At 49.2% G+C, this 14,302-nt stretch overlaps 1 protein-coding gene across 2 annotated transcripts in view; it reads left to right on the top strand.

Annotated features, from left to right (window-relative positions):
• Nucleotides 1–7,492, top strand: part of MRPL9 (mitochondrial ribosomal protein L9) — a 97,652-nt gene extending 90,160 nt beyond the window's left edge. For both annotated transcript variants that reach the window (XM_079958466.1, XM_079958465.1), the window contains 5 exons: nt 1,106–1,230; nt 2,571–2,621; nt 4,383–4,484; nt 5,670–5,753; nt 7,055–7,492. In XM_079958466.1, the coding sequence (XP_079814592.1) occupies nt 1,106–1,230; nt 2,571–2,621; nt 4,383–4,484; nt 5,670–5,753; nt 7,055–7,174 (482 nt within the window). In that variant the 3' untranslated portion in view covers nt 7,175–7,492. The remainder of the gene's footprint in view (nt 1–1,105; nt 1,231–2,570; nt 2,622–4,382; nt 4,485–5,669; nt 5,754–7,054) is intronic.
• Nucleotides 7,493–14,302: the final 6,810 nt, after the last annotated feature.

Here is a 14,302-nt window from a genome sequence, read left to right on the forward strand (position 1 = left end):
CCACTGGGCTATGTTGCAGTTTTGACTGTATACATAAAATAACAGCGTCTTCTCCTCCTGCCTCCCTCTTCTTCCTGCTGACTTCCTTGTGCTGATTTCTAGATTGTAGCTTCCCTCCAAAAAGGAAAGGACTTGCCCTCTCATTCCTTACAAAGCATCCAATGTAAATAAATACGTTTCTAAGTTGATTTTCTTTCATTAGGGGTCCAGGGCTTTCTGTGGACTTTGTGCTTTATATTAAAAGAAAAATAGCTCCAATATATTTTATTTGTTCATGTTTTCTAAATCGCATCTTCATCCAAACATAGATACTAGGATAGTGCAGTTAAATATATATGCAAGTATCTTTAGTAGGCAGTAGACCAATACCCACCTGGAGAGCATCAGGTTAGTAACTGTTGTGATACAGCATGGGTAGGCCAACTAAGGCCCAGGGGCCGGATCCAGCCCAATCGCCTTCTAAATCCGGCCCGCGGACAGTCTGGGAATCAACATGTTTTTACATGAGTAGAATGTGAGCTTTTATTTAAAATGCATCTCTGGGTTATTTGTGGGGCATGGGAATTCGTTCGTTATTTTTTTTCAAAATATAGTCCGGCCCCCCACAAGGTCTGAGGGACAGTGGACCGGCCCCCTGCTGAAAAAGTTTGCTGACCCCTGTGATTCAGGCTGGAAACTTCTCTCCTGCCTTAATGCCTTAATTTTTACAGCGGTACCTCAGGTTACATATGCTTCAGGTTACATACGCTTCAGGTTACAGACTTCGCTAACCCAGAAATAGTGCTTCAGGTTAAGAACTTTGTTTCAGGATAAGAACAGAAATCGTGCTCCGGCGGCAGCGGGAGGCCCCATTAGCTAAAGTGATGCTTCAGGTTCAGAACAGTTTCAGGTTAAGTACGGACCTCCGGAACGAATTAAGTACTTAACCCGAGGTACCACTGTATTTTAAAATTGAGCTGGGATTTCCAGGAAGGAATTGCACACCGGGTGTGTTTTGTAAAGGAAGCATTCTCTCTCTCTCTCTCTCTCACCCTGTGTTTTGGGAGAGCGCTTTAGTTCCTACCCCACTTTGCAGGTGAAAACATTCCACGTTTCTCGTTCGCAGATGTGGGGAGCCGAGGTGACACGGTCCTGGTGCCCAAATCTTTCGGCCGCAGCCGTCTCCTCAACCAGAACAAAGCCGTTTACGCCTCTCCGGAAAACAAGAAGATATTTGAGGAGGAAAACCGGGTGAGTGCTGTAAGAACACTGGAGGACCTTGGGTGCTGGATCAGGCCGGGGGGGGGGGGCTCATCATAGTCCAGCATCCTGCTCTCACAGCAGCCAAATGCCCATATAATCTAGAAAACTAGATAGACTGCCCCTGGTCTTGGAGGTTCCATAAGAACCTCAGAAGAGCCTGGTTGCTGGATCAGGCCAAAGGGGGCCCATCTAGTCCAGCCTCCTGTTTTCACAGCAGCCAACCAGATGCCCCACAATCACAACAGCAGCACCTTCTGCAGTTTCTGACAGTGACAGCAGAGCAGAGCCATTGATAGGCTTCACCTCCATGGAGTTGTCCAGTTCTCTCCTGAAGCCTTCCAAGTTGGGGGCCTTCAATGCCTCTCGTGGGATTGATTGTCACAATTTAACCACACTGTGTGAAGAGATCTTTGCCTTTGCCTGGACTGAATCTCTGAAGCTCAGTATGTTTCCGAGCACAATTCAAAGTGTTGGTGCTGACCGTGAAAGCCCTAAACGGCCTTGGTCCTGTATACCTGAAGGAGCGTCTCCACACCCATCGTTCAGCCTGGACACTGAGGTCCAGCTCCGAGGACCTTCTGGCGGTTCCCAGGCTGTGAGAAGCGAGGTTACAGGGAACCAGGCAGAGGGCCTTCTCGGTAGTGGCACCCACCCTGTGACATACCCTCCCACCAGAGGTCAAAGAGAAGAACAACTACCAGACTTTTAGAAGACATCTGAAGGCAGCCCTCTTTAGGGAAGCTTTTAATGTCTGACGCTGTACTGTTTTTGTTATTTGGTTGGAAGCCACCCAGAGTGGCTGGGGAGACCCAGCCAGATGGGCAGGGTATAAATTATTATTATTATTATTATTATTATTATTATTATTATTATTATTATTGGATGTCCCCAACTTCTAGTTATGATAAGAGAGTGAGAGGAACCTCTATGTCTCTACAGCTTACAAAAACAAAAATGCATATTGGCCAGAATTGTGTACAAAAAGGTGGATTTGAGGATGATGCATGCCTGCAAAGATAACAAAATTGGTGGATATCAACATACTCTCTGTGGCAGAATCATTTAATTATTTGTTGTATGAAAAGGCGCTTTGTTCTGCCCTGAATCTTCCGTTATCTGGCTTCATTGCATGGCTCCGCGCTCTTGTATTATATGCGAGGGAGAAAAGATTATCCGCTTTCTCCTGAAAGCGCATGATTATTTTTTTTACGCCCCTCCTCAATATTGATATGTGTATGCCTGTAGCCTCAGTCTACCTGGGCTGAGTGGGACAATATGGAAGCTGTCTCACTCGTCCTTGACTTCTCTTCTGTTTTTTCGCCCCTTAGTTACGTCAGGAAGGGAAACTGCCGAGGCTGCAGACCCACACTGGCGAAAAGGTAAACTGATGTTGATCTGCGGCATGTGTGTAAATGCAGTTTTTTGGCAGGACAGTGTCCATTGGGAAACCTGAAAGCAGGAATTGAGCACAAAAATCTAATGCTGGGAAGTGAAGTTTACTAAAACTCTTCAAGTTCCCTGCCTGGCACAAGAGGGAGAACCTGGCAGTACCAGATCAATGGCAACACATGTGGCTAAGTGCTTGCCGCTTTCGTGAACGTTGCAAATCTTGTGAGAGTTCCTAAATCATGGATTCCCGGGCGGGGGTGAGGGGTAGGGAGCTGGAGATAGCTAGCAGGCCGGATCCTTAACCTTCCTTTATACATTGAATACATCTTGTACATTGAATACAACAGTTGCACTGGCTCCCGGTGGAGTATAGGGTCAGGTTCAAGGTGCTGGTCTTGACCTTTAAAGCCTTCTGTGGCTTAGGGCCCTCGTATTTACGGGACCGCCTCTCCTGGTCTGCCCCGCAGAGGACCTTAAGGTCCACGAATAACCATAGTTTAGAGGTCCCGAGCCCTAAGGAAGTCAGACTATCATCCACCAGAGACTCCTTATACTGCGTTTAAAACCAGAATTGCATTTGGGTAGAAACTGTTTCTCAGGCGGCTGGTCCTAGTCTTTATAACCCTGTACCTTCTTCCAGAGTAAGGGACGCAGGTGGCGCTGTGGGTTAAAGCTTCAGCGCCTAGGACTTGCCGATCGAAAGGTCGGCGGTTCGAATCCCTGCGGCGGGGTGCGCTCCCGCTGCTCGGTCCCAGCGCCTGCCAACCTAGCAGTTCGAAAGCACCTCCGGGTGCAAGTAGATAAATAGGGACCGCTTACCAGCGGGAAGGTAAACGGCGTTTCCGTGTGCGGCTCTGGCTCGCCAGAGCAGCGATGTCATGCTGGCCACGTGACCCGGAAGTGTCTCCGGACAGCGCTGGCCCCTGGCCTCTTAAGTGAGATGGGCGCACAACCCCAGAGTCTGTCAAGACTGGCCCGTACGGGCAGGGGTACCTTTGCCTTTTACCTTTACCTTCTTCCAGAAGGCAGAAGCTGAAAGAGATCATTTCCAGGGTGCGCACTATCCTGCGCTATCTCTGCAGCTTTCTTATGACACCTGGAAGCGTAGATTTGATCCAAGGTGGGAAGAGTGCACCCAATTATTGTCTCCACAGTCTTTACAACCCTGGACAGCATTGTTTTTCCCCTGACCGTGCAGCTCCCAAACCACACACACAGACCATAAGTTAATACACTCTCAACGGTACAATGGTAAAATGCCATCAACAAGTCCTTTGAGAGATTGTTTTTCTGGAGGATTCTCAGAAAATATAACCTCTGCTGTGCTCTCTTCATCAGGCCTTGGCTGTTTTCTCCCCAGGTTGGGTCATCTCTCAACTCCATTCCCATTCTCCATTGAACCTGGCGCCTTCTCTGTCCGCTGAGCTAAGCATTTCCCCTGAAAGAAAAGCAAGCGTCTAGTCCTCATTGTTCTGAACGAAGGGCTGATAAATAGGAACAGAGGAAGTTGCCTTACACGAGCCGGACCACTGGTCTATCCAGCTCCGCATTTACACTGATGGGCAGAAGTTCTCCAGGGGTTTTATTTGGGGGGGGGGTGTCTCCCCCAGCCCCAGATGCTAGGATTGAACTTGGGACCTTCTGCATTCAAAGCAGGTGTTCTGCCATGGGCGAAAGACGATCTTCCGGGTGTAGTTTTTTGGAGGGCTTCTTTTCTTAAGGCTTTCTGTTGTTCCTCTCCCGGTTTTCAGACCGTCCGGTTCCTGCGCAAGTGCACCCTGGAAGTCGGAGTGAACGACTGCGAGCAGTTTGAACTGACCCACGAGATCGTGGCACGGCACTTCCTGAGAAACGTGAGACCCGCCTGCGCGGCCGTTGGCGTCCTGCCTTCCTGGCGTGGGGAACGGAGGGGATCTGGCCGGGTCCTCTCAGTCCCAGCCGACACAGTCCTGGGCTGGCTGATGGGAGCCATGGTACAAAAATGGCCGTCCTGGCAGGGGCTGATGGGAATCGTCAGCCAAAATGGCCATGCTGCCCATTAGATTTGCTCAATAAGCACACAAGACGTAACCGGCTGTACGTTTGAAAAAATAATATCCTCTGATATTTGATTACATTCTTGTATGAGTTGCATTACTGTTTATAACATCTGAGCATAGATTAAGTTTGTTTTACTTCTGCTGTGCCATATGGGTCACTTTAAGAAAGAAAGTTTATATCTGTTGATTGCCAACACCTGTCACTCAAATCAATATTGTGCTTGTCCACATAAATCCACTCTGTAAAAGTTGCTGCTATAAGATCCACTGTCCTGTGATATCATATATGGTATGTATGGTCGTTACATTATTTTTGCTGTAAAAAGGTGTGAGATTACGATACTGTATTTATTTGCATTACCTAGAGTTTGTACTACTGATGAAGCCTAGGACGGTGAAACAAGGCTAATATTCCGGAAATCCTCATCTTAGACTCTGTGAAAGGATTCTGTGGAACTGCAACAACCTTTCGTGTGGATTGTTGGACTCTATGAACAGACAGGTGGAATAGACACTTTAACCGATTAGAGAATGAACTGATCCACTGGGTCTTCTACTTTTTCCGTTGAACTTTGAGCTTCTTCTGTTGTAATCTACAATTTAATACAATGAATAGTACATATCATTTTTTTCAAACGTACAGCCAGTTATGTCTTGTGTGCTTATTGAATGTTTCGCGTAACCAGAGGTTTGTTGTTGTTTTGCCCATTAGATTTGTGACAGCGCTTTTCCATTTGCAAAAAAAGAAAGGCAAGGATGTTTGGGTGAGAGCCCTAATGAGTTAACGGGGTGGTGAGGTATGGCAACGGAGGGTTTTAAGAGCTTTTCGTTGAGTTGATCTCTACCTGATAAGGGTGGGCTCTCGGCGGCATATATCCTTGCAGGTAGGGTTGAGGGGAGAGGAGGTGTTTTCCTAGGGGATGTGGAGGTCTCAGACAACGTGCCCCTGCCCCGCTTGAAGTGGGTTGCTCTGATAACGCTGTGCCCTGGTCCTTCCAGCTCGGGGTCGTGGTTCTGCTGCATACCTTGAAGCTTCCGGACGAGCCCATCACGGAATTGGGGGAATATTGGTGCGAAGTTACAGTAAGTTCACCTCCTGTACGTTGGCGCAGGTCAATGTATGGGATATTTGTAACAGGAAAATTGTGCCCGCTTTTGCTCCAAAATCCCAGGGTAGATGATGCATGTATTGTGTAAAATACGTTTTTTTGTTTATTCCTATTTTTTTGCCCACTCTTCCACCACAACGTCCCAGCAATTTAAGAAGTACAATATGAAAGCCAGTTCAAAACAAGTTATAGGAGCAAGATTAGGGCGGGTCTTAAAAATATATATCTCAGGTATGAGAGGAAAGAGGCGTGTCTTCTGCATACAACAGAAGCTCTATATGGTGCCAGGAGAGGAAATTTCGCAGGTTAGGGGGTTGCCACAGAGAAGACCCCCCTCCCCAGGCCAAGGGACATTCCCCAAATTTTCTGAGGGTGTTGGAACTGCCAAGAGGGACTCCTCGACTGATCCTAGCACCCGAGAGTGTCTGTGAAGTACAGGGAGATGATATTTCAAATATTTGGGGCCCAAGTCATTTAGGGCTTTCAAACTATAAAGTGAGCACCTTGATTTGGGCCTGGAAACAAACTGGCAGCCCAGGCAGCTGTTTTAAAACGGTGGCGTCATATGAGACTAAGTGATTAATTAAGATTAAATTAAGACTAAGAGAGCTGAGTGGAGGGTGCTCGTGTAATCTCACTGTATACAAGTTGTACAAGTGACAATAAAGTATTTCATTTCAAGACAAAATAAAAAAAATTCCTTCCAGTAGCACCTTAAAGACCAACTAAGTTAGTTCTAGGTATGAGCTTTCGTGTGCATGCACACTTCTTGCATGCACACGAAAGCTCATACCTAGAACTAACTTAGTTGGTCTTTAAGGTGCTACTGGAAGGAAATTTTTTTATTTTGTCTTGACTATGGCAGACCAACACGGCTACCTATCTGTAACTATTTCATTTCATTTCATCTAAATGGAACCCCAGCTAGTAATGTGGGCACTGTGTTTGGGACCTGTTGAAGTTTCTGAATTATCTCCAAGGGCAGCCCCACATAGAGCACATGGCAGTAATAATGAAAGCTTAAGAAGTGTCTGCTGGATCAGGCCATCACTGCCTCCTGTGGGGGCGATAATCCAGCCTGGATGTTAGAGTCCCATGGTCGAGCCGTCGTGCCTGAAAGGGACCAGCTTGCCAGGGATGGGGAAAGGCAGTCCTAGTTTCAGCAGGGGAGTTTAAACGTCTTCCCCATCTCCTCTTTCGATTGACCGTCGTCATTGTCTTGGCTCTGGGGGACACATCTGGGCCCCCTGTCCGACATCTGCCCTCCTTTTGCAGGTGAACGACCTTGACACCGTCCGGGTCCCTCTTTCTGTGGTGCGGTTTGCAGAACCCAAGCCCGAAAGCTACAGGGTCTGGCTGGCTCAGCCGGAAGACGCTCCTCAGCAATATCACTGAAGTCCGCCCCACCCCAGGAGGAGAAGGGAGCAGCAGGGGCTCTCAAAACAAGTGATGGAGACTGGGGGGCACCCAGCTTGCCTGCACAGCTCAGGAGATCCAGGGACCTTCATCAGATCGGGTTTGAACAAGATCTTCATCAGATTAGTTGGAGATTTTTTGGGGGGGTGTACTCATGTCCTAAATGTTCAAAGGCATCTCTGACGGACACGTTTCTCTCGAGTAAAACACCAACTAAAGTTCTATGATTTCTCTCCTCCCCTGAGGAGCAACAGAATGTCGAGACTCTTACGAATAAAAATGTTTCAAAATCAGAAACTCTTCCAGGTTGCAGTGAGTAATTTGGCCAAGATCCCCTGTGGACCAGGAAGGAGAGTCGGAGGGAGATCAGCCACTGAAGCACTCTGCGTCTCTCTCTTAATGTCCAAGGGCATCTGGATAGTAAAGCGCTGAAAGGGTTTTGTGATGGCAATGGAGGAGTTGGCCTCCATCGATTGCCTCGGTCGCAGGGTGTGGAGATGGAAGGGAGCCGCTGATCTGCCTTCGGCCGAGCCTTGCTCTGACCCTAAAGGTTACGGATTTGCCATTGGCCGAGCTTGCCCTGACGCTGCGGCAGTTGTCAATTGCCATTGGCTGAGTTTCCCCCGGTTTCCTCTAGAGGGGTGGGGCTGGCAGAATATCCCAGCAAAGAGGTGGAAGAAGGCTTGAACGGGAAGGTTTGAAGAGGGAGAGGTCCCAGGGAAAACAGGGAGACGGTCAGGAGGAGGACGAGTTGCGAGGGCAGAAACCCAGGAAAAGGAGCAGGCTAGAGGAGGGGCGCTGTGGTCTAAACCACAGAGCCTAGGGCTTGCCGATCAGAAGGTTGGCGGTTCGAATCCCCGCGATGGGGTGAGCTCCTGTTGCTCGGTCCCTGCTCCTGCCAACCCAGCAGTTCGAAAGCACACCAGTGTAAGTAGATAAGTAGGTACCGCTTTGGTGGGAAGGTAAACGGCATTTCCGTGCATTGCTCTGCTTTGCCAGAAACAGCTTAGTCCTGCTGGCCACATGACCCGGAAAAACTGTCTGCGGACAAACGCCGGCTCGCTTGGCCAGTAAAGCGAGATGAGCGCCTCAACCCCAGAGTTGTTCGCGACAGGACTTAACTGTCAGGGGTCCCTTTACCTTTTAGAGAAGAGGCGCTTGTGGATTGGAGAAACCCATGCATCATCAGAATCATGTTTCCAGAGTTGTGAGAATTGGGATCTTGCTTTATTTTCAAAGGAAGCACCATCGCTCAGTGCAATATAGAAGGTGCTAGGGTCATTGTGTCATGATACCTCCAGATAGGGCTGGGATCCTTGAATGAGACCTTGGAGAGCTGCTGGCAGTCTGCGTGGGTTGAGCTGTGTCCCAGCTGAAGTTTTGAACCTTTCGAGAACAGAGCTCTTGGAAGGACTTGGCGGCAGCGACGCATCTCCCTCTGCGGTGTGTCCTGCCACCAAGGAGACTTTGCCGCCTTGGCAACCCCTTCCCCGGGTCGTGCAAAAGGAGACGGAGCCGATAGCTCCATCCTGGGCGACACCTGGCGGCCCAGCCTGGACTTTCGCCCGTTCGGGTCTGTGTCTCTCCTCCTCCACAGCCATTAATTACAGCATTGCACACCTTCGGCATGAACAATGGCATTTGAAGCGCGCACCGGAATAATTCACGCCCGGGGCGGTGTGCCTTCGGAGCCAGCCCTTCAGATGATGGATGGGGCCCTCTGCCTCCTCCTTTTTAAAAAAAAACCACCCTCCCAAGAGGGGAAGCACAAGCTTTCGCTCACTTTAGCCGCGAAGCGCTTGGAGCGGCCCGGGCAGGAAGAAAGTGTGGGCATGCTGCTGCGTCCTCCCAGTGGGGAAGATAGCCGGGAAAGCTTTTTATTTCGTCCTCCCCTCCTCCCTCTTAAAATCAAAGCAGGGGAAGCTGCCAAAAGTGTCATTAAGCCCCTTACGTGGGCCGGCGGAGGGGCTCTCTCTGCCGGTGGGAGACGGAACGCAGCCATGAATATTCACAGAGGCACTCGGCCCTTTGCCGCAGAAGGCCCATCAGTTATGGCGAGGCTGACGTCCCACCTCGTCAAGGTGACTCCCGAGATAATGTCAGAGGATGATTCTTCCAAGCTAGGAAGGGGAAGGCGGCTCAGAGGACGGGGGGGCTGGTGGAGGGAGAGGGTGTGGCGCAGTGACCCCTGTCTCGTCCTTTAATGGGATGGATGTGGGAAGTTGATCTCCCAGCTGGGATGCAAATATCTGGCCATCTGCTAGCGAGTAAAGACACACACACACTGGTTTTGCTGCGAAGCGCAGTCGGTCAGCGTGGTGCGATCCAGATGTGGTTGGACCCCAGTTCCGTCGCTCTTAGTGGGAGCTGGGAATCCCAACAGCACCTGGAAGGTCATAGAATGGTAGAGTTGGGAGGTGTGATGACCTGGGATTCGGAGCCAGAAGAGTCTCAGTCCGCACCGGATCCTTTGCCCCAGGCAGCATCTGAACCTAGTCTGGGGCCTGATCCTGAAGAGCCCCATTCTGCACTGGTTCCCTTGCAACAAGCACCAGCTGGGCCGAGTCAGGGGCCTGAGCCTGCCCTGGCTCCAGATGCGGGGATTCCCTCGTTGCCTCCAGCTGGGACATCACTTACAGCTGCTCCACTACCGGTTGGGTCAGGAGAGGCTGAGGCGGCCCCTGGGTCTAGTAACCCACCGACGTCTCCCGAGCTGCAGAGACTGAGGTCTGAGAGAAGGAGAGACCTGAGTACTCGCAGGAGGAGTGCTCGCCTTCGGGCAAGACAGGGAGGTGAGTCGCTAGGGGATCAGGACCGGCCACTACCCTAACAAAGATAAAAGGCTGTTGGACCCCTCCCCAGGTTCAGGAGCAACATTCCTGTATGCCAAATCCTGCCTGACCTTGCCTGGTTTCCTGCCTTGGCCCTGCCGGACTGACTCCTCGCGGAACCCTTGGATTCGGGACCGGACCTGGACCGCGTTACCCGGGTTACCCCTGGGCCCAGCACAGGAGGGACCGCAGGGGTCAACCAGTCCAATCCCCTCGCAGCCCAAGAATCCCTGACAGACGGCCATCCAGCCTCTGCTGAAAAACGTCCAGCGAAGGAGAGTCCACTGCCTTCTGAGAGAGTCCCTTCCACAGTCTATAGACACCCGTCCTCAGCTAGCTCAGGGGTGCCTTAACCCTTGGTCCTCTACATCTTGCCAGACTCCCATCAGCATAGGAACACAGGAGGAGCCTTCATGGATCAGGCCAATGGCCCATCTGGTCCAGCCTCCTGTTCTCACAGTGGCCAACCAGTCGCCCCAAAGGAAAGCGTTCAAACTGTCTCCCCTCCTGTGGTTTCCATCAACCAATTTTCGGAAGCATTTTTGCCTCCGACTGTAGAGAAAGGGCACAGCCATTGTGGCTAGCAGCATGCCTGGCCATTGGCAACAATATCTGGAAGAAGCCGTGCTAGCTATCCCTGCAGTGTTCTCCTGCCGTTGTGTGGTCTACTGCCTCTTCCCCATCCCTTGTAGATACTCCCCAGCCATTTAGCATTTATTTATTGAATTTCTTCCATATCTTTTTTTTCTCCAAGGAGCTCAAGGCGGCATATGCAGGGCTCTCCCCCTTCTCTATAGTGCCCCCAACAACCCTGCAAGGTAGGTCAGGCTGAGACGAAGTGATAATAATAATAATAATTTATTATTTATACCCCACCCATCTGGCTGGGCTTCCCCAGCCACTCTGGGCGGCCTCCAACAAAACATTAAAGGCGCTGTGGGTTAAACCACAGAGCCTAGGACTTGCTGATCAGAAGGTCGGCGGTTTGAATCCCCACGATGGGGTGAGCTCCCGTTGCTCGGTCCCTGCTCCTGCCCACCTAGCAGTTCGAAAGCACGTCCAAGTGCAAGTAGATAAATAGGTACCGCTCTGGCGGGAAGGTAAACGGCGTTTCCTTGCGCTGCTCTGGTTCGCCAGGAGCGGCTTAATCATGCTGGCCACATGACCCGGAAGCTGTACGCCGGCTACCTCGGCCAATAAAGCGAGATGAGCACCGCAACCCCAGAGTCGGTCACGACTGGACCTAATGGTCAGGGGACCCTTTACCTTTACCTTTTTAATGCATCAAACATTCAGATGTCTTCTAAACGTCTGGTAGCTGTTGTTCTCTTTGACATCTGATGGGAGAGCGTTCCACAGGGCGGGCGCCACTACCGAGAAGGCCCTCTGCCTGGTTCCCTGTAACTTGGCTTCTCGCAGTGAGGGAACCACCAGAAGGCCCTCGGCGCTGGACCGCAGTGTCCGGGCAGAACGATGGAGGTGGAGACGCTCCTTCAGATAGGGCCAAAGGCTTGCACCCAGTGAACTTCATGGTCAAGTGTAGATTTCAACCCTCGTCACTCAGAGTCCTGGCCTGGCATTGCTACACTGCTACACCGGCTCTTCCAGAGGTTGACCAGTGGAACCAGAGGGGTGGCCACCAGTTCTTGGTCACCATTGCCCTCTCCCCTTTCTTAAATTCTGAGCAGCTTTGTTCCAATAGGAAAGCAGGATATACTGTATTTTTCGCTCTATAAGATGCACCAGACCACAAGACGCACCTAGTTTTTGGAGGAGGAAAACAAGAAAAAAAAATATTCTGAATCTCAGAAGCCAGAATAGCAAGAGGGATCGCTGCGCAGTGAAAGCAGCAATCCCTCTTGCTGTTCTGGCTTCTGGGATAGTTGCGCAGCCTGCTTTCGCTCCATAAGACGCACACACATTTCCCCTTACTTTTTAGGAGGGAAAAAGTGAGTCTTATAGAGCAAAAAATACGGTAAATAATGAAACAAATGCCATCTGGGACCCTAGTGAGAGCTCAGGGCCTAGACACAAGAGTAGCTGGGGCAACCCAGCCAAATGGGGTATAAGTAATAAAATTATTATTATTATTATTATTATTATTATTATTATTATTGGGGAGCAGTGAGCAGAGGGGAAGCGCAATCTGCACTAATGAAGCAGAGATTCACCTCCCCTTTTTGTTGGTGTCTACCTCCCTACAGTTTGCCTGCTATTTTTATTCATTTTGCAGCCCTGACAATGTAAATTTCCCCCCTTCCTGTTTGGCACCACCAGGTGGCAGCCGAATCACACCTCTGGGTGATTTACGAGGGCGTTCCCCTGTCTTGTCTGCCCTCATCCTGCCCTCGACTCCTCGAACCGCTAAGCGAATTCTGCCTCTCGCCACCCATTTCCCAACACTACCTTGTTTTTGTAACTAACGTCCTTGCGGTGCAGGTATCCTGCAGGTATCCTAAAGGCCCTGCCCTCCCTGCCCAGGCCCTGCTGTCCCTTGAGCCTGCTATCAAAGCACATCCCTCAAAGAACATGCGTCACAAATAGCAGAGGGTTCATTGGGTATCCAGGCACCAGCTAGATGAACCAAAGAGGAAATGAGGGGGGGGGGGTTTAACTCCGGATCCACGCTGGGCAAGAGTGGACTGAGCAGGGAACCGGCATGCAGCTTAGTTCTACAATTCCCAGAGTAGTTCTGGGAGTTGTAGCTCCATGAGGTGAACTGGGATCTCTGACTAGGGTGCAAAAAGCAGCTCCCAGAATATTTTGGGGGGTAGCCATGACAGTGGTATTGCTGTTTAAAGTAAATGTGGCCTTACTCCCAAGGAAGGCTACTTAGGATAGCATACTTCCTTTTACAAAGGTATACCTTCTAACCCATGGGTAGGCAAACTAAGGCCCGGGGGCCGGATCCGGCCCAATCGCCTTCTAAATGCGGCCCGTGGACGGTCCGGGAATCAGCGTGTTTTTACATGAGTAGAATGTGTGCTTTTATTTAAAATGCATCTCTGGGTTATTTGTGGGGCATAGGAATTCGTTTATTCCCCCCCCCCCTTCAAAATATAGTCCAGCCCCCCACAAGGTCTGAGGGACAGTGGACCGGCCCCCTGCTGAAAAAGTTTGCTGACCCCTGTTCTAACCGTTCGTGGGTACTCTCTAATCCCCAAGCAAATAATTGTTATGGCAAATGAAGTCTTTTTTTTTTTTTTTTTTTTTTTTTTTTTTTTTTATAATGATTTTTATTAATTTTCCACACATAAAATGAAGAACAATGTAACACAGTATTACTTCATAATCATCAATTCATAATCTTTTTTCTTTGACTTCCCCATACCTCCCTATCCCTGCATCCTTGTTTAAAATTCTTTAGCAACCCTTAAGTCCATTATCTTAGTTCTTTTTCATAAATATTTCTTAAGTTTTTTTGTTTACTGCTGCAATTCTTTACTTCTTACCCCCTGACATCTTAACATTCCTCAATTTTACAATTATTTTTAAGATATATCTTGAAGTTCTTCCAGTCCTCTTCCACTGTCTCTTTCCCCTGGTCCCGGATTCTGCCCGTCATCTCAGCCAGTCCCATAAAGTCAATCACCTTTGTTTGCCATTCTTCCAGAGTAGGTAGTTCTTGCGTCTTCCAATACTTTGCCAGTAGAATTCTTGCTGCTGTAGTGGCATACATAAAGAATGTCCTATCCTTCCTTAACACCACTTGGCCCACCATGCCCAAGAGGAAAGCCTCTGGTTTCTTAGGAAAAGTCCACTTAAGGACCTTCTTAATTTCATTATAGATCATTTCCCAGAAAGCTTTAACCTTTGGGCAGGTCCACCAAAGGTGGTAAAAAGTGCCTTCAGTCTCATTACATTTCCAACACTTATTGTTAGGCAGATGATAAATTTTTGCAAGCTTGACTGGGGTCATGTACCACCGGTAGATCATTTTCATAATATTTTCTTTTAAAGCATTACATGCAGTAAATTTAATACCGGTGGTCCATAACTGCTCCCAGTCAGCAAACATAATATCATGACCTATGTCTTGTGCCCATTTAATCATAGCTGATTTCACCGTTTCATCCTGTGTATTCCATTTTAACAGCAAGTTATACATTCTTGATAAATTCTTAGTGTTGGGTTCCAACAATTCTGTTTCTAATTTTGACTTCTCTTTCTGAAATCCTATTTTCCTGTCCTGTTTAAACGTCTCATTTATCTGATGGTAATGCAACCAATCTCGAACCTTAGGTTTTAGTTTCTCATAACTCTGAAGTTTCACCCT

Source organism: Podarcis cretensis, assembly GCF_951804945.1.
Source record: "Podarcis cretensis genome assembly, chromosome: 16".
NCBI lineage: Eukaryota > Metazoa > Chordata > Lepidosauria > Squamata > Lacertidae > Podarcis > Podarcis cretensis.